General features: G+C 46.6%; 1 protein-coding gene and 1 long non-coding RNA gene across 3 annotated transcripts; one reads left to right on the forward strand and one right to left on the reverse strand.

Moving 5' to 3' along the window:
- Nucleotides 1–653: 653 nt before the first annotated feature.
- Nucleotides 654–7,999, reverse strand: LOC131188019 (uncharacterized). Its single transcript, XR_009152709.1, has 3 exons — nt 7,864–7,999; nt 6,835–6,907; nt 654–1,868 (listed from the first exon to the last, which is right to left on the reverse strand). It is a non-coding gene; the product is annotated as an uncharacterized LOC131188019 (long non-coding RNA).
- Nucleotides 8,000–8,008: 9 nt separating this feature from the next.
- On the forward strand, nt 8,009–16,621 carry SIX1 (SIX homeobox 1). Of its 2 annotated transcripts, none has more exons than XM_058162935.1 (2): nt 8,009–9,399; nt 16,307–16,455. In XM_058162935.1, the coding sequence occupies exons 1-2, from the start codon at nt 8,899–8,901 to the stop codon at nt 16,316–16,318; spliced, it is 513 nt and encodes a 170-aa protein (XP_058018918.1). In that variant the 5' UTR covers nt 8,009–8,898; the 3' UTR covers nt 16,319–16,455. The 2 variants fall into 2 exon arrangements, with proteins under 2 accessions (XP_058018918.1, XP_058018917.1); XM_058162934.1 differs by having other exon boundaries at nt 8,015–9,458; nt 16,307–16,621.
- The last annotated feature ends 2,567 nt before the right edge of the window (nt 16,622–19,188 follow it).

Here is a 19,188-nt window from a genome sequence, read left to right on the forward strand (position 1 = left end):
CAGCAAGTGGATGGGAAAGAAGCACAACACAAAACTCATTTGCTAATGGCCCGGTTTTGTATTTCCTCTTCTTCTCCAGGGTCGGAAATCGCTGGAGTTTTGAGTTACTTGCTGCAGTTCGCTGGCCGCATTTTGCAAATCCCTTCATTTTTAATTAATAAACGAAGAGAAGGGAGGGCAGTCCCGTCTGGAGCTTTTCTTTCCTTCTTCCCCAAGCCCCACCTCGAGTCTGCGTTTTTAATTGTAAAGAAACAGGGCGGGAAAGCGGATCTAACTCAAAGATTAGACACACGCTGACACACACACACGCTCTCTCTCACACACAAACAAAACACACACACATCACAAGGTACAGATTTGAGCTTTCTGTTTATTAGATGTTTATACCGCCTGGTATTCAAAAGCTGAATGCGATGTCCACATCCCCCCCCCTTTTCTTCTATTCTCTCCCATAATACCAACACTATGGGGAAGGTTGGGCTGAGATTGGCCCAAAGATACCTATGGACCCTCCGTAGTGGGTGATGGGATGGGCTTGAAACAGGGTTTCTCCTCTCCCCACCCCCCGCGTTCATTCTACGGGCAAATCAATTTGAGAAGTGCCAAGAAGCCTGCCAATTCTGCTCACCGAATTCTGCCACTTCTGCATTTGAAATGCGCACTAATCACCCACTTGTCCAGATGTAAACTCAGCCGGAGTCCAGAAGGTCGGAGGGTAGCCGGTATTGAATGGAAGTGGCTTTGGGTTTAAGCGGGCCTGCCCCTAGGTCAACTTGTCTGGGACTTCAGCCTCCGGCAAAGCTGCGAGTTCTCTTGTGGGGAATTTCGGAGCAGGCAGCCCTAGGGTTGCTTCAAGTTGCAGCCTTAGGCTGATTTATATGGGAAAGGCATATTCATTTCTTAGGAAGGGCTTTCCTCAATCCATTGGCCTCCAGATATGCTCAGACTACATTTCCCAGCATTCCCGGTTAGCCGGAGACAGCGGATGAAGCAGTCTGCCATAGCAGGGGTCTTCAGCTCTTTGCTGGCTGGGGAATTCTGGGAGTTGAAGTCCTCCAGGCTTAAAGTTGCCAAGGTTGGAGACCCCTGTGCTAAAGTACCCTTGTGGAAATATAAAACGGCTTCGATCCAAAAACTTCCCTCGACCAAAGAGAATTGCAGCTAAAATTACTTTAAAATTAACCAAAAGGTGTAACTGGTTCGGTTGTAATGATAAAGTGCCAGCGGATCTCCCTCATCCACACCGTTGCCAAGTAATGCCCTTCAGTAAAAAGGATTCTGCTTTTATAGGATATTGTTTAAGTTTTCCAGCCAGGCAGTAACCACCTACCTACCCCATGAAAATTGCGATTGGTACTTATCTCGGGAAACGATCCTCTGGAATTCAGGGCCACTCCTGAATAAACGCAGAGGATTTAGGGGCATTTTAATTAGGCTTGATTTCAGGCGAAGGTACTTATGTAGGAAGCCACAGACAGTGACGGGTGGTCGACTTTATTTGTAGTAAAGGATAATAAAGGACTTATTTTATTGTGCTTGAGGCATTTTCGCCCATTTGGTATGGTAGCCATTCCGGCTGTCCTCTGAATACGCTAAAGGCCACGTAAACTTCGGCTTCATACCAGATGATAGATCGTACCTCTCCTTACTGCGGGTCAGCCTGGCCGGGGATTGTGGGAGTTGTAGTCCAGACTATTTGGCACGTGGTTGGCTATCCCTGCACAAAACACAGGGCCGGACTTACAGGTTTTCAAACTCGGATCTTGCTGACTAAACCACAATTTATTCACTTCACACCTCAGTGCACAAGCATAAGAGAACTTGCTTTTGCAGATCCATCTGGAGTGCCTGCCACATTTGAAAACGAGCTAGGGAAAAAATGCATTTGATATAATTGAATTAATTTTGCATTAGATTTATTAAATGCAGTGAATAAGATTAGTTCTGATACATTTATCATTTATTCCTTTTTACAATTTACGGCAAAGTGCCATGGGAAGCCTTGGGACTCCAGTAGTGCAACCCAGCTGTAAACCGTGGTTTACAAGCAACGGTGGCTGATTTCAGACTAAGACCAAACAACCAAATTAAGCCTTAGTGCAATGCTGGATGCCATCCTTTTAAAGAAACATGGCCAGAATTAGTTTGAAAATGCTTAGTCCGAGCATGGCTATGCCTGAAAACAGATCGAAATTAAATAAATTAGGACTTCTGGATAAACGAGATTAACTGCCAGTTGCAAGAAGAGTAAGAACGCCTGGCCGTTCTCTTGCTCATCCGCTGAATCGTAAAATAACGCGAACTAAGATTTGTGATTAAAAAAAAAATAGGAAGGAGGGATACTGTAAAGTCTCTCCCAACCTTGTGCTATCCACCTCAGTTTGACTCTAATTATGGTCCGTATAGATAGATTGTGCGTGTGTGATCCCCACCACCAACCGATTTGCAGGGTACAAGAGCGATCCAATCTCCTTGGAAGCTGAGAAATACAGCCCCGTCGCCCATGGATTGGAAGAAGACAAAATAATGGTTTTAATTAAAGCGAGCGAACAGAATTTGCAGGTAGAGACCCCTGGTGGTGTAACAAATGGAGCCAAATCTATGCCTATATTCCCCTTTCCCTTATTTTTTCACAAGGAACCATTTGAGCCGCCTTTCCCCAAAAGAAGAAAAGAAACCAAAAAGCCCAAACGGAATCCTTCGCTGCGAACCGAATTTCTTGCAAGTTGCCGGTTGGGGTTGCTCTGAGAAACGGCCGTTTGTTATTCGTAACAAAAATTTCTGCCCTAAATCGCGACTGGAATCAACCGAGACCTTCCTCCGTTTCTGAGAAGGGCGCTTGGGCGGTGGTGCAATCCGAATTCTCGGGAAGGCTGATGCGGAGTTCCTTATTCGGGGCTTGCGCTGTTTTGAGGTCCAGTTTAGGCAGCCCTTCGAGCGCGTCTTTGAGAAAGAGACCCGGCGCGCCGCGCCAAGAAGCGTTTTTGGAAGCGGACGGGAGACCAAGAACGGTCTGACGGCTTGCACTATTTGGACCGATTTCATCTCGGTCTGTCTTTCTGCCGGCCCACCAGTCCTGCAGATATAATGGGTCAAACCTTTCGCCCCTCGAGTCCTTATTAGAAAACTGTAAACATCCTTTTCAGCAAAGGCGGCGGCGGCGATTCCCGTTTCAGGGGGAACCTGGGCGCGCGGGGCGTCGGAGTTTTTTCTCCCGTGGCTGGGAACGAAAAAGGTGCTGCGCGATTGTTCGAAGATTTAGGGTGGGGTGGGGGATCTCCTCGTGCAAGTGTTGGGGGGAGGACTTTAAAAGACTCCCGTTCCGGTCCCCCTCGCAGCTGCCTTGTCAATAAGCATCCCGTCCAGGCGGAGACATTCTTTCTGGCACAAGGCTGGGACAGCGTCCCTCAAACATCATAAGAACCAAAATAAAACGGGCTGGGGAAAATTACCAGGCACCCGGTCAGGGGCCGGCCGAGAGAGAAATTCTTCCAGTCCCGATTGGTTAGGGCAGCCTATAGACAGACGAGCTGGACCCGACGCCCACCGTCCTTCCAACCAGCCAAGCTTTGTTAGCTGAGAAACTTGCGTCTCCCACTCTGTGTGGAAGGTCGGATTCAGGTACATTGTCTTCAACAGCCTGGCAGAGGGAGCCCCAATATTTGCTTCTGAAAAATTATTATTATTATGGGTAATCTTCAATTCGATTCACAGTCTGGGACTGGTAAAAACTTAACAGTTCATAACCATGGACCTAAGGGCTGTTAAGGAAGCGTCTGAGTACGTAGGCAGTTCCGACTAGAGTGTTTTTTTGCAGTCAGATATTCAGGTCTAATCAGTTCAAAATTCCCATGTATCTAGGCAGCCCTTTGGGTATTGCTCCAAGGGCTCCTATTACTATTGATACAACCATTTCTTCTTCTTCTTCTTCTTCTTCTTCTTCTTCTTCTTCTTCTTCTTCTTCTTCTTCTTCTTCTTCTTCTTCTTCTTCTTCTTCTTCTCCTTCTCCTTCTCCTTCTCCTTCTCCTTCTCCTTCTCCTTCTCCTCCTTCTCCTTCCCCTCCTCATTTTATTTTCATGGTATTAGGTTCCCAAGGGATCCCTTTTGGGTACCGTGTGCCCAATAATTCCAGGCATCATGTCATACTTTTGAAAGATTGACAGGGGAAGGAAAATCTGTTATTATTCCTCTGGATCTCAAAGTGCTTAGATTTCATGAAATTCTCCCTTCCTGTTATCCTCACCATAACTCATCCTTATCCTGAGAGAGAGAAGTCTAGCCCAAAGTCACCTAGTGACCTCTGTAGCTGTTTGGGGTCTCATCATTACACCAAACTGGCTCCCACTAGACTGCTGTGAAGAAAAACATCATCCTCTTTATGGTGCCTGGTTGCCAGAGCAAGCTGATTCACAGACATGTGTAGTGGGAATGTGGTCTCCAATTTCAGTGCAAAACTGAATTGGAATAGTACACAGTACCACCACATCTGTATTACAGCATAGGTTTTCCCTATGAGATCCGTTCCAAGTATGTTGGGCTATGAGTCCCATAGGCAGTTTAGGGAAGACTAATTTTGAACTATAAAAATTAGATGGGGACACAAAGGCCAATAAACATTTTGTTCTGACTTTATGGGGTGTGTGTGTGTGTGTGTGATGGATGGGGAGAGGGGTTATTAAGGCAAGTGGCCCAAACAGGGTTTAAACTTTATTTTTACATCATTAATTAATTAATCTATCATATTTATATGGCTGCCCATCTCATAAATAGCCACGGGGAGGCTTACAACCATTTACTTAGAAGGAAGCCCCACTTCCTCCAAGAAAGTTTTCTTCCACATAAATATACATATGATTGAATTAACAAGCTACATTCTTATGCTTAGCCAAGTTTGGCTGGTCTCCAAATACTAAATGAATGGGACACCAGCTAGAAGCCTCAAGGCTGTAGGTTAGACTGGGAGGGAAGGCAGGAAGGAAGGAAGGAAAAAGGAAAGATCCCAGGAAAAAAGAAAGAAAAGACAACAGTTAACCCATTTTGATACTGTTGCCAAGCAAACCACATGATCCCTACACGAAGTTCCCAAGAGCTGGACTTCAAGGGAATGTTTTAACTATTCAGGGAGTCAGCTTTCCTTGAAGTAATGGGGTTAGCTCCAAAGTAAACCTATGAATTTGTATCATTCTTTTTTCTTCAGCAAAGCTGCCTATTTCTTATTGCTCTGCAGGGGGAGAATCCAGAGTCTTTTAGGAAAGAAGATAATATGTATGGAATCTCTCCAAACATTTCTGAGCAAAGTAGATCCCAGTTATCACTTTTGCTCCACTCCCAGCTCTTCTTTGTCAGTTAGTATGTTCCCATCCCACAGCCAACCACAAACTAGCTGAACACCTTTAACTCAAGGTTAAAAATGCAGCCAAGTGGGCTTGCATTATGATTTTGTGTGCAGCAATGAGAAAATGATAGCAAAATTAATCCTGAGCAAATATAGTGGTTCAAGCCTCTCCTATGTTTTCTAGAGAGAAGCCAAAAGATACTGGATGGCCTTTCACAGCAACATGGGAGATGCACACCTGCACACCGGCCAAATTCATAAATTAAAAATAAATCTAAACCTCTAATCCAGTTTTCCAAACAAGCTGTAGCTCTGGGACTGAAGCTAAAGATTGCAACCCCAAACATTTCTGCCACTATGAAGGAAGATGGTTGGACAAATCACATTTACCTTTGCATTCAGAGAACAGGGGAGAACTGAAGGATGTCATATACAAAATATAAAAATGTTCAAACATTGTAACTGGAAATAAATGTCCCTGGGAATTTTCTAGCTAAAGAGACATGAGTCTGGGGTGGAAGTCTGAAAAATGATAGTGGTTTTATTTTCTGGGTATGCTTGCTTGGGCCCCAAACAAAGGATCGACCACCCCATCTCCTTAAGGGAGCCAATTTCAAAACTAAGCACCACATTTGCTTGACTTTGCTGCAACAGATTCCCTCTGGCCATCAGCTTTACATTCTGCAGTGAATTTGAACAATTCTTTCTAAGAACTAGAAAGGCATTGGTTTGCAGTATTTGTTTGCACTTTTTTCACTTATCTCACCCCTATTGTTCTTATCGATGGTTCTCCTGACACAGATTAACTTTATTTGGATGGGCTTTAATTGTTTGGTTTACTCTCCCAGGCAAGTTAACTTCCTCCAGCCTATAATTGCTTCTTAAACCAGTCATTTCAAAGAAAAGCTGGGAGAACCTACAGTACAAGGTGGAAATGCAAGGAAAAAGAAAGAATTATAATTCAGGATTGTTTAATCCCCTTAGTGCCACTCAAAGTAGAAGCTGAAGCCTCATGAAAGTTCAACTCTAGCTAGGTCTGCTCAGAAGAGAAGTATATTGAGTTCAGTATGAGTTGATTCCAGGGAATATAGTTACATCACAGGCTTCTTATATTGCTTTTATATGTTATGTGTTAGTTTAACCAGATAGGTAGCATCACTAGCAGATTTTGGTTGAATCCAAGAACACACAAGCACAGCAATTGGATGACAGGCGATCAGGTAATCTTGGGACTGCTGGCTTGATTGTGAAGTAAAAAAAAATTTTTTTTTTTGAAAAAACAACTATTGGGCCAGTGGGAAAATATTTCCCTATATGAGGGTTAAAAAACAATCACAGTTGTGTGAAAGAGTTGAGCTGAACTCAAAACAGTGTTTATTTTTTTCTGCCACCTCTACACCAGGAGTGTACATGATCTTGATTCTTAATTTCATCCTTTTCATCTGCCTATAGAGAGAAAATGACCTTAATGGAAACATGCAAGAACCATCAGCTCCTACCTAGGCAAAAGAGGCTGAAACATTTTTGAAGTCCAAAACAATGAAATAACGTTTGGAAGCAACTTCTGATTCACTGGAATATAAGAAGGAGGTGGAGACAGACACAACACAATCAGATTCTGTTATTACAGCCAATCTCAATAAAAATAGTTTTCATTTCCTGGTCTGATTTACCTAGCGAAGCTGATATCACAAACAATATCTGGCTAATTATCCCTGCTTAGGCATATCACAACTATGTCATCTAGCCATAGTTAATAAACCCAAGGCTGAGTTCACACAACAGGGTAAGTCAAAACCTAAGAAGTGTGATAGTGAAGCCAGTTGGTGACTGACTTCAAGCTTCCTGAATTTAAGAATTTGACCTGGGTCTGGATTCTTGTTAAATTCCTCCTGCTTGCTCTGCCTATTAACATTGCTGTGACCTGGAAGCCCAAAGTATTCAGAGGGGCCAATCCTCCAACTTCTATGGATTCACTTTCCCAAATAAACCTGGGAAAGCTACAACTTTATTGGGAGGGCATACGCTAAAAAGCACCTGATGATGGGGCTTCTTCCCAGGCCTAAGGAACAAATTGGATCTGGCTATGAGAAGGCAGACAGCACCATGATCTGAGCAACCTTCTGTTCCCTGATACCTATCTGCTGAAGAACACCTCAAGGACATTAATTCCGAAGTGCCTCTGTGGTTCTGCTTGTGTAGTTGCCAGAACAACCGGCACCTTGACTCTTTCAAGGCCCACCAGTTTGCATCCAAAAGACTCTGGGAGTTGGATGCTCCACACACTCCTTTGCTAGGTGCTACCCACAGAGCCCATATTTAAAGGTTGGAATCAAAAGGTTTCAATCCACCCAATGTCCTTTGGTTCTTGATGATTATTAATTTTATGATCACGAAAATCTCCATCTCCAAATCCTCTGAGGGCAAAGTTATGAGACTCTTTTAATTATTTAGTGCATACCATAAGCTATTCATCTGAGGCATCATTTATTCATTCACAACATTAAGGTAATTAAATATGAGCTCACCGGGAACGAGTGAATCTTGAAAAGGAGGAGGAGGCCAGTTGGTTGGTTGGTTGGAGAGTTAGATAGATGGGTAGCCAGCGAAGTGATGGCCGAGGAAAGGAGGGGGAAGAGAGAGGGGGGGCAGGGGGGGGGTTGGTGAGCTGGCTCGGCTGACGGTGGGTGTTGGCTTCTTGTTCTTCTTCTTCTTTTAAAGTCTGCAATAATTGATTTGCACAGAATTTCGTTCCCCTTAGCTGACACTTGAGAAGCGGCTCATCTTGCAAGCTCCTGACGTGTCTCCCTTCTGGGGGCAGATGAGAGAGAGGGAGGGAGGGAGGGAGGAGAGAGGAGGGGGGGGAAAAGCACAACAACCCTCGAGCTGCTCGCTTCCCTTCTCCCCGGCAGTCAGCCGCTCGGTTCCAACCAGAGTGTCCGCGCCTCAGAGCGCCGCGCGAGCCCAGCTCCGCCGCAAAAACTCCCTTCAAGCGCCAGGCTGAGGCCAGACTGCCTCGGGGCGGCCGCCTCCGCGCCCGCTCGCTCGCTGCCTCCCGCTGCCGCCGCTCGGACTGGGCGCGCGCTCCGATAGGCGCTTGGAAGCGTCCAATCAGAAGAGCCCGGACACCGAGGCGGCTTTAAGCCTGGCTGCGTGAGGACCCCGAGCAAAACTTTCCCCGGCAGCAGGAACTCGCCGAGAGCATCCATTTCTTCGCTGCCGCCGCCGCCGCCCTCTGCCGCGCGGGGCTAAAGCTCCCTCTCCCGGGTCCCGGCTGGCTGATTGGAGCCCCCCCCCTCAAGCCCGTTCTTTTGGGGCGCTCGGACGCGGCTCCCGCTCTCGCCGGCCCTGGATAAGCAACCGCGGGGTGGGGGAGGGAGGGACGGCGCTGCGACTTTTCTCCGGCTCTTCTTCGGGAAACTCTCTCCACACACACACACACCTCGCCCCGCGCTTCCTTCGGCCAGCTAAGCCCGCGGCAGTTGGGCTGAGGGGTGGCGGCGGCGGCGGCGCAGGAGCAGCAGCAGCAGCAGGAGTTTGAGGAGCAGCTCGGAGCCGGAGCCATGTCGATGCTGCCGTCCTTCGGCTTCACGCAGGAGCAAGTGGCGTGCGTCTGCGAGGTCTTGCAGCAGGGCGGCAACCTGGAGCGGCTGGGCAGGTTCCTCTGGTCGCTGCCCGCCTGCGACCACTTGCACAAGAACGAGAGCGTCCTGAAAGCCAAGGCGGTGGTGGCCTTTCACCGAGGGAACTTCCGCGAGCTCTACAAGATCCTGGAGAGCCACCAGTTCTCTCCGCACAACCACCCCAAACTCCAACAGCTCTGGCTCAAGGCGCACTACGTGGAGGCCGAGAAGCTGCGGGGCCGGCCTCTGGGTGCAGTCGGCAAGTACCGCGTGCGGCGGAAATTCCCTCTTCCCAGGACCATCTGGGACGGGGAGGAGACCAGCTACTGCTTCAAGGAGAAGTCCCGGGGCGTCCTGCGGGAGTGGTACGCGCACAATCCTTACCCGTCGCCCCGGGAGAAGAGGGAGTTGGCCGAAGCCACGGGCCTCACCACCACCCAGGTTAGCAACTGGTTTAAAAACCGGAGACAGCGCGACCGAGCGGCAGAGGCGAAAGAGAGGTGGGTTCTGCTTGTGCTTCGGGCTCTTCTGGGGGACAAAGATCTCGGCACCCCCCCCCCGTCCCAGAGCAGCAGCTCTCTCGGGGAAAGGGTCTTTGGGGCAGGTTTCACCCAATCCCGGGGGCGGGGGAGGCTTCCTTCACGGATAGAACCTTAAACTCCTCGGCCGAGGTAGAGAAGGGGCAAGGATTACCCCTTCCGTTACCCGAAGGTGGAATAGTAACTGTAATAATAGGAGGTGCTGATGATCTCGACTGGCGTGGCGACTCACGGCCGTAAGGCTACTGTAGAATGTTTGGCTCACTTGGGGCTTTGGATTGTATGAACCCAATCCTTGCGCTCATCGGGGGGGGGGGCGCTGCGCTGTACAAAACTAAGCAACTGGGCGAATTAAGTAGGTCCTGCTCCGTTTGACCCTGGTCAGCGCCTTGAGCCACGCCAGTTGGAAGGACCGAGCCTTCTCTAAAGTTTCTGTTGTTCTCCCACACTTGGCGGGTTTGCTAAGCAACGATTTCCCCGCGCCTCTTTGCACCATTAACTTCCAAAGGATCAGGCCATGATCCTGCACGCTACTTACTCAGGCGCAAGTGTCCCATGAAGGCACTTTAGTTTAATAGCTGTGCCTGTAAGGCAGTGGTTCCCAACCTTTTCTTGTTTGAGGCACAACCTTTTCTTGTTTGAGGCACCCTTGGAAAGCCTTTCAAAAGTTCCCGGCACCCTTATAAGGAAATAGATATTTAAAATCTCCGTAGCTCAAAAGTTCCCGGCACCCTCAAAAGATCTCACGGCACCCCTTAGTGCCGCGGCACACTGGTTGGGAACCACTGCTGTAAGGAGGCAGATCAATTGCGTAGTTAACCCTCGTGCCTTAAAAACCAGCCGGCCCTGAGCTTTAATCGGATGGAACCGCTAGAGCTCCATCTGGTGCTCTCCAGATGTGTGGAATTGTAGCTTCCAAAACCCTCAGCTGGCCGGGAATGATGTGAATCATAATCCAATAAATAGGGGACATCTTTGTTTCTAAATACGGAGCAGCACTAAAGAGGTGTCAGTTAATAGTATTTTTATTGTATCTCCACCGCCACCATCCCTGCCTTGCCTGGCTATCCTAAAGAGAAGTATTATGTCTTTTGAAATGCATTGGAATTGATGGATTCGGGAATGGGCGCTCAGACTTCCATGCAGAGAGAAAAGAGGAATGACACCCACCCACACATTTTCTTTACACCTTCTCATAATAGACTATAAACCTTTTCTTAAGGGTCATTAGTGCTTCCCCTCTCCCCCAGGTACTGCTCCAACATATAGTGCCAACAGAAGAATGTTAGGCTTGTTCTGGGAGGATCCAGCCAAGCAAAGCAGCCCCCTCAAAGGCCACCACTTCATGTCTTTGTGGCCCCATAGTCTTCTCATCCCCCAACCCCCAGCGTTAATCCAGCGTGATTCCTTCCTATCTCTTTCCTAATTTTTCGGTTGTGCCACCTGCCCCCTCCCCATGCTGCCCTTTGCTTCCCAACTCCACCTATTCTGCTGGGAATGTACTGAATGCCTGCCTCCTAGTCTTGAATGGAAATCTTCCCTTGGCAGCCAGAAATAATGGCCTCAAGTAGGATTCCTCTCTTTATAACCCTGGGTGTTTTTACTACCTTCTCCAGCCTGGCTTGTGCTTCCAGTACAGCATGATTTGAAAGTCAAATGTAAAAACCAGAAAGTGAATGTGCAAGCTAACATTTCCCTGATGGCGATGGTGGTGATGGTTACCATCATCAAGCAGAAAGAAAAGATGGGGCTCTTTCAACTGCTGTCCACTTTGAGATTTTGTGATTTTAAAATACGGCAAAGAAGGGATATTCACCTCCCCCTCTGCACTGCAGCCTCCCGAGGAAAGGTGCCTTAGAAGAAAGGCCATAAGATTTGAAGGGGCTGCTTTGTGTTTCTGGCTTTTTAAGGCAGCTAAAGGTTAGGTTGGGGAGGTCATCTCCAGAAAAGGCCCAGAGGCTTTTCTGGGGATACTTCCAGCCTGCACTCCTAAGCCTGCTTTTGCGTCACTCCTGGAACTCGGCTGACCTCCCTCTGGGCCAGAGCCTCTTCAGCCGCCTGTCACCTGGAAGGCAAGAGTGGGGACATGGTCACCTCACCGAGAAAAAGAAGCCAGTCAGGAAGAGCAGTGGGAAGCTGGCTCTTCTCCTTATCCGTCAGACCCAGCGAGAGCCACACACACCCCATCCCACAGTTAAATGAAAGTACTTAACTTTAAGATGGTTTACATGTGTTTAGGATTAGGGTGTCAGTCGCACTGATAGGTCCCAGGCCTCCCCCACCCAAGATTTGTTCCAAGATCTCTTGGCTAAATCCAGGGAACTCTATTTCCAGATCGTACCCCTCTGAGGCTGGGCCCACAGTTTTGTTCAATATGATACCAACCGGCCCCGGGGAGGGAGGGGGGAGCAAGTGTGTGTGGAAAGATAGGTGAGTGGTGGGTAGGTAGAGGGGCACACGTACACTCAACCACCTTTATCAACTTGATGTCCTCCAGATGTGTTCGGGCTGGCTACTGCTGGGGGGGAGGGGTTTCCCAGGCAGCCCTACCTGGGAAATCTGGAGTCCCTGCACATCTGGCCAAGACCAGGTTGAAGAAGGCCACAGCGCCAATTGCAGCAGGAACAATGGCAAGGGGTGGGGGAAGGGAGGCTTAGTGCCTCCAAGATGCAGGACTGGCAGGACTGTTGACCTCGTTCCGTTGGAGGTTTCAAGTCGCTGAAATTGCCAAGTGCAGCTTGGAAACGAAAACCGAGAACCGGGGGATCTGCCTTATACCACCAGGGTCAGCCATCAAGTTACTGTGGCAGCCGTAACGGCGGCGGGTTGCAGCCCGGACGGGACTTTAGGCTGCCTCGCCAGCCGTGGCCCTTTCGGCTCTTTTTATTTCCGAATCTCTGCAGACTGGATCATTTGGGGGAAACAGTTTCACGCCCTTCTCCTGGTCTGGAAAATAGCCCCCACTCCCGCGGCTTTCTCTACAACGGTGAACGCGGATTCCACAAAGGCGATTTCCCGAGGGGGACGCGGTTGGCTTCAGAGGCGACGACGCTGTACGCCTTATATTTCGGAATCGTTGCCGAAGTCTCTTCCTTTCGACAGTGCCTACTACTCGTCTGAAGAAGGAATTCAGAATCGTCAATATAGTTCGGATACAGCTGGAAAGCCGTGGGCAAAAAAAAAGTAGAGGCGAGGTTCTTGAGCAGGAAAATACAAAACATTTAGAAACGGCAGAATTTCTCGTGTTGGGCCCGAGATCCTTCCGTGTGCGCACCGTGGTGAAAAGTTTCCGCGAACTCACAATAAACACAAGGCGTGCCCGGGCTACGGCCAGAGACAATTTTATACGTAAATTCTAGCATTGTCAGGGCTAAGTGGATTCAGCCGGAAAGGACCATAATTTCGGAATAAATACAGCAAAGTCTGGTACTCAACTTTCCGTGTTTGGAAACACCGCGTTGCGGAGATGAGCAACTTTTCACCAAGAACGTACATTTTATTCACTGGTAAAAGACGTTTTCACAGGCTCCGACGCACACACTCACCCCACCCATTGCTATGCTCCTATAAACGGGAGGGGTAGGAAACGGAATCGTAGAAACGAGGTGATTCCATCATCTGACAGCGTCTTCAGACGTGCTGTCAAATTCAGTCTATTTTAAACCTAGACAAACTGTCAGTTCAGTGTTAGCTTTTCGGAACCCGCCCTCCTCCTCGAAACCGGATAAATGCGTTATTTGAGATAACGGCCTTAAAATTAGTTGTTTTTTTTTTAAAAAAATCCCATGATTAAAAATTGTTGCATTTGTCCTGAGCTCTCCAGCTCTGTAGAGACTGTAGTTTTACTTTGTTCTGGTCAATTTAACATCTAAAGGCGAAGCAGCTCGTTGCTAATGCCAGCCTCAGTGCGCAGCTCTAAACGGGCAGCCAAATGGTGAAGTCCTGAAAGGGGAGGGGTCAATTTCTCTACAGAAGACCCGGGAAAGGGTTTGTTTTCTTTGTTTGCGCTCTCTTTCTTTTTTTTTCTCTCCGAGAAGCTTTTGGGTTCCCGCTGGAGCCGTGGACACGATCCATCCGGCCTCCCCACTCAAGCGCCTTAGGCGATCGCGCTTTGAGAGCAAGATCGCTGGGCTTCGCACCACTTTGCAAGATTCAGATCCCCTCTGGGGAGATTGCAATCGATGCGGCGCAAAAATGGCAGCGCAACCGGGGAAAGAATGGAGGCAGAGGCGGAGCGGGATCTTAGGCCGCCTTATCTCCATCCAAGAGGCGGATTGTATTGCCTTGAACAGCCAAGCCTAGCCCTCAACTTCTGCGCTTCTTTTTTTAAAATAACTCACACCTGCAAGGGAGACATAGGCCGACGGGGAAGCTATGCCGTGCAGAATGTGCCCCCAAAGGGAGAAGAATTGAGAGCCGCGGATGACGCCTGTGAGATTCGTTCCCTGCCTCTTTTAAATCCCTCTGGGGAGCTCGGTTTAATCGGACGCGCAGCATCCTCCAGGTACAGAGTTTGGTAGCCCATCTTCAAGGGCGCAAGCTGGGAAGGGAGGACCACCAAAGTCTGTGGTTTCAAAAGGAGCAACCGGCCAGCCTTCCACCCCGTTGCCCAAAGACCCTCCCGCAGCTGGGGCGACTCCGCCATATCTCCAAATGCGCTCCCGCGGCAGATCTGCATCTTCGCCTGGATTCACACGTCGTTAAAGTGGAGATGATACACATCTGTCGGGAAATCAGGGGGTGTTTCTCCGCGGGGTTTGGGAGTAACCTGAAGAATGCAACGGGACTGCCTTCCAGCTAAACGCCCTTGAGCTAGATGATATAAACCCAGAATGTCTGTTGCGACCTGGATTATAAAGGGCGATTTCCCTCCCCTCCCCTTCACCGCAATTAACTTTCCCAAAGTTGTAAGATCAAGTTTTCAGGACCCATCACACCTCCCGTTTGGAGGGCGCCGACTTCAGCTCCCCAAGTCCTTCCTCCTCCCGCCAAGATACGTGTTAAAATGAGGAGTGTTGTGTCACCCAAAGGCATAATTAGATCTCAGATCTAAGGTTGTTCAGATGCCCGAATCCGGTTAGTTCAGGCCATAAGAGTTTCTTCTTCTTGGTCGGCTTGCAAAAGAAAACAAGAGGGAGAGTTTTCCATCCCTGATTTAGACTTCGGTGTGGAGAACAGTTGCCCTTCTGAGATGTTTTCCTTGGAAGTAACTTCTTAACCTGGAAGAGGGATTTTTTTTCCCTCTTCCCCTAAGAACATTTTAGGGGACTCAAAATATAATAGCAGGCAGGACTCTAAACTTTCTTTCTTTGCATTCAATTAAAAAAAAAAGTTAATGGCATTTTTAAAAAAATGATATTTTTGTAAGATATTTAACATTATTAAATAACAGAACACAGTACAAGGGTTACCCCATCATAAAAGTCTTCTTAATCGAGGAGTTTGCTAGTTATGTCTCATAGTGATTTCAACTCTGTGATCAATTAGCTGGAAATAAGATATCAGCAAGACTTATTTCTAGGCCCAATGCCCTGCAAGGGGTGGAGGCTGGAGCCATAGGTGGATTTTCAATTTTGTTTTTTGAAAGATGATTATTTCCTAGACTGGTTTCATGTATTTCAAAAACATTTTCTTTGCCTCTCTTTTTTTTCCTCCCCGTTTTTAATTCAACTGCAAACTATTTTGAAGCTATTCCGGTTCCCTCAATAGGGCTCCCTTCCAAGACTGCTTCTTTTAGGATCTCAGCAAGTGGCTCAAGGCTTTAGCAAGTTTGGCTTGGTGTACAAGACAAGTTTTGTGTGTTTTCATCTTGCAGACTGAAGCCATTTCCTCTTCCTATCGCCAAGATAATGAAATAATTGATGTGGTCATACTAATTAAACACTAATTAGTGCTAATAGCAATATGGCAATTAGATTAATTAAATGATAAATTCTATCATTAAAATTCTCCAATTTCAGGAAGACTCATTTCCCAATAGAAGAATTAAAGAGAAACCTGGGATTTTAGGGACATTTTCAAAAGGCGTCCTGTAGGCTCATGTTAATTTTCTAAACACATTCCTGCGGTGTCCTTGTGTGACAGCAATATAACTTTATTTGGTGTGAATCACAGAAGGAACCACTCAATTCCTGACAGTTAGAACAATTAATGAGTGGGACAACTTGCCCCCAGAAGTTGTGGGTGCTCCAACACTGGAAATTCGAAAGAAGAGATTGGACAACCATTTGTCTGAAAGGTTTCCTGCTTGAGCAGGGAGGTGGACTAGAAGACCTCAAAGATCCCCTCCAGCTCTGTTATTCTGTACTGCAAGAATTCTATGTATCTTTCTTTGCAAGTAAGCAGGGTGGGGGAGAGTGGGGAGAGAAGTGTCTTGGAGGAAATAAAAATGTATTGTGATGCCTAATGAAATAAAAATGTATTGTGATGCCTAATGAAATAAAAATGTATTGTGATGCCTAGTGTTAGCCTATCTAAAGTTGATGGGGTTTCTATGTATAAAGTATATTTTTGAGGAAAGAGACTTTTTAAAAGTGTAGTGAGAAAGTTGCACCCAAAGGGTTTATTTCCTAGGACTGAAATTTCTCAGGGATCTCAGAATTACATTTACATTAGTGTATTTTTTTTTACTATGGACAAGGTGCCAGTATGCATTGAGACCAGTCTTCCCTAATCTGTGACCCTCCAAGTGTGTTTGGGATCTTGCCGGGAATTCTGGGATGTGTAGCACCCAACTATCTAGAGAGTTTGAGGTTGGGAACAGCCGTTTGGCATATGACTAATTTCTCCTTTCTCCACTCCCTTCCCAGAGAAAACACTGAAAACAACAATACATCTACCAACAAACAGAACCAGCTGTCTCCTCTGGATGGGGCCAAGCCACTTATCTCCAGTTCCGAAGAGGAGTTTTCGCCTCCCCAAAGTCCGGATCAGAACTCCATTCTCCTGCTCCAGGGCAATCTGAGCCATGCCAGGAACTCCAGCTATTCCTTGACCGGCTTAACTGCCTCACAGCCAGCCCACAGCCTCCAGCCTCACCAACATCAGCTGCAGGAATCCCTCTTAGGCCCTCTCACTTCCAGCTTGGTGGACCTGGGCTCATGAGTTTGTCCCCCCACGGAAGGTGGGGCTTGTAAATAAGGGAACTGTGTCATACATTTTTTCTCCCCCTCCCCACAACCCTCGTTTTGTTTTTGTTTTTTGTTTTTTTTTCCAGAATGTTCCTGGTGATTTTTAAAATGCCTTTTAAAAATCACTTCTAAATCATCCCGGTTTCCATTTCTCTTTATGCAACACCTCTCTCACGAAACCATCTTATGGGTAGCCAAACAAAGAGAGAATATCCACCCTTCATTGCATTTGTGGGGCAACCCTGGGTGTCATCCCTCCATTGCATCCTTTTCCATTTTACTTAATCTTTCCTGAGCTGGAATGACAGGTTGTTGCATTTTATTTAAAAGGACAGGAGAGCATCGCCAAGCCAGGTTAAGCACTTAGATTCCATCAATTTCAAAGAGATTTAAGCACTGTGGATTTTAACTTGGACTGTGTCCTCTCTTTTGTTTTGTTTCCGTAAAGGAGAAAAAGAAGACAAATATTTTATAGCAGAATCCTAAGCATCCTTACTCAAAAATAAGGCCCATTAAAGTAAGTGAAGCTGACAAAGCAAATCCAGGCATGCTTACTCGGAGGTTTGCTAAATGGGGCTTGTAACCAGCTTATATAGGAAGGGGCCCTTACTTTCCACTAAGGACTTAGTGATATATTTTAATAGGTGGTGGTGGGTAGTTATCTTGGCTTGAATTTGGGGGGAAATAAATAATAAAGAGAAGGTATAAAGTACCAAAAATTAATTCTAAAAGAGAGATTTGGAGAGGGCAAATTAAGTTTACATTTTTTTTCTTTTTGGTCAGGTTTAGATTTCTGAAAAGATTTTGAAGTAGCTTTTAAAAAAAATGGGAAAAAATGCAGTATTAGCTGAAGAATGTTAAGTGCCTATGTCTTAATGCAGAGGTGTGAGCCCTTTGTTAGATTAAAATTTTATGAGAGTAATTTCATGTCAGTGATTTTTCTGTTTACGGTGAATTTTGGAAATGAATGTGTGATTTTTTTTATAATAGCAACAACAAAAGTTGTTCCATTTACCTGGACATCTTTCATAATTCAGACTCTTTTTTCTAGGTTTTATTTCTGTCTGTCTCTCTTTGTCCTTTTTCCATATAGTTTGGCTTGAGAAATCAATTGGCAATTTGATTACCGCTAGTAGCATGTGCTTTCATTTCCAGGTTTCTTGTACCCACAGAAATCTAAATTAAACTTGATAAGACTGATAAAGACTGTTAATGTTATTTATAACTGGATAATAGTCATTGTGTATTCTCTGCTCTCCCCTGCCCTCCCCTCCTGCTACTCTTTCTATGCCTAAAAATCGTTCAGGTTGAAGGCTAAATTTATTTACTCCAGAGGAATTTCTCCATGTTTCAGTGAAGGCCTTGTACAGGAGTATTTGGAGATAAGACCTCCTAAGTCAGGGGCGTCAAATTCAATTTCATTGAGGGCCACATCAGGGTTGTGTTTGAACTCGGAAGGGGGTCAATGTGTGTGTGTCCAGGGTGGACGTGGACAGCGCCCTGTCACTCATGGGGGGGGGCTGTGGTGGCCCAAGCACTGTGCCAGTGAAAATGGGCTCCCAAGCTCAGTTTTCAGCTGCCAGGGGCTCCTACAACCCTCTGCCAGTGAAAATGGAGCTTGGGAGGGTCACCTGGGACCTTGAGTTTGACACCCCCATCCTAAGTAGTCAGTCTTCAAGCAAAAGATCCAGAATATTTTTGAGAACTTCTTTTTCTTCCTCACTTAAGACAAATTAACCTTTATTCAGAGAGAATAAACATACCCCCTCTTTTGAGGGTGGAGCGGGCAGGTAGAGCTTACAAAACATGCAAGTTTTTGAATTTCCTGTTTATTAGGCAGTATACTTTAAAAAGTACAGCAGAGGAAATGAGGTTGGTGTTTGGTCCACGTCTCTGGCAGGTTACAGTCTTAGCTGCAGCTGGAATTCATGGTGATTTCTTCTGTTTGTTTATCCTGTTTTGAAATGGTCTTTTTGATGAAGAGGATTCTAAAATATGAGCACCCGTTTTGTAAACCTCCAGTTGGCCTAATAATGGCGCTGGCTCTTAATATGGAATTCATATTACATATAGTAACTGGAATATTATGCGCATTGACATTTTTGCTTTTCTTAATGGGGGGAGAATTAGAATATTTTATTTGGCCAAGCAGAAGCTCTTATTGTGCATGCAAAAGCAATTGGCCATTTAGCAGGAGGGCAGTTCAGATACTGCATAACAACCCCCCTTGTTATGCACATTTAAGTCAACAAACTAAGGCAGTGAACAGACCCATTCTCACACTCTGCTAAGCTATGTGTTTGCTTAGGATAATGCGCTGTACTTCAAATGCAACTACAATTTGGTATTGTAGGAATTCACTTAGTAGTGATTTATTTTCCAAATCTTGGTTTAGCATGTTGATACATTCTTCCTAGTAAGCACACACTAGAGCCATGATGGTGAACCTATGGCACACGTGCCACCTGTGGCCATATCAGTGGGCACGCAAGTTCAGCTGATTTTCGGGCCTTCTGGGCCCACCAGAAGTAGGGAAACAGGCTGTTTCCTGCCTCCAGAGG

The sequence above is a fragment of the Ahaetulla prasina genome, chromosome 1 (genome assembly GCF_028640845.1).
Source record: "Ahaetulla prasina isolate Xishuangbanna chromosome 1, ASM2864084v1, whole genome shotgun sequence".
Taxonomy (NCBI): Eukaryota; Metazoa; Chordata; class Lepidosauria; order Squamata; family Colubridae; genus Ahaetulla; species Ahaetulla prasina.

What these genes read in the sequence shown, in the direction of transcription:
- SIX1 (XM_058162934.1), top strand. Translation starts at nt 8,899, where the DNA reads ATGTCGATGCTGCCGTCCTTCGGCTTCACGCAGGAGCAAGTGGCGTGC. An exon ending in GCGGCAGAGGCGAAAGAGAG is followed by an intron (nt 9,459 to 16,306) that starts GTGGGTTCTGCT and finishes CTCCCTTCCCAG; the next exon opens with AGAAAACACTGAAAACAACA.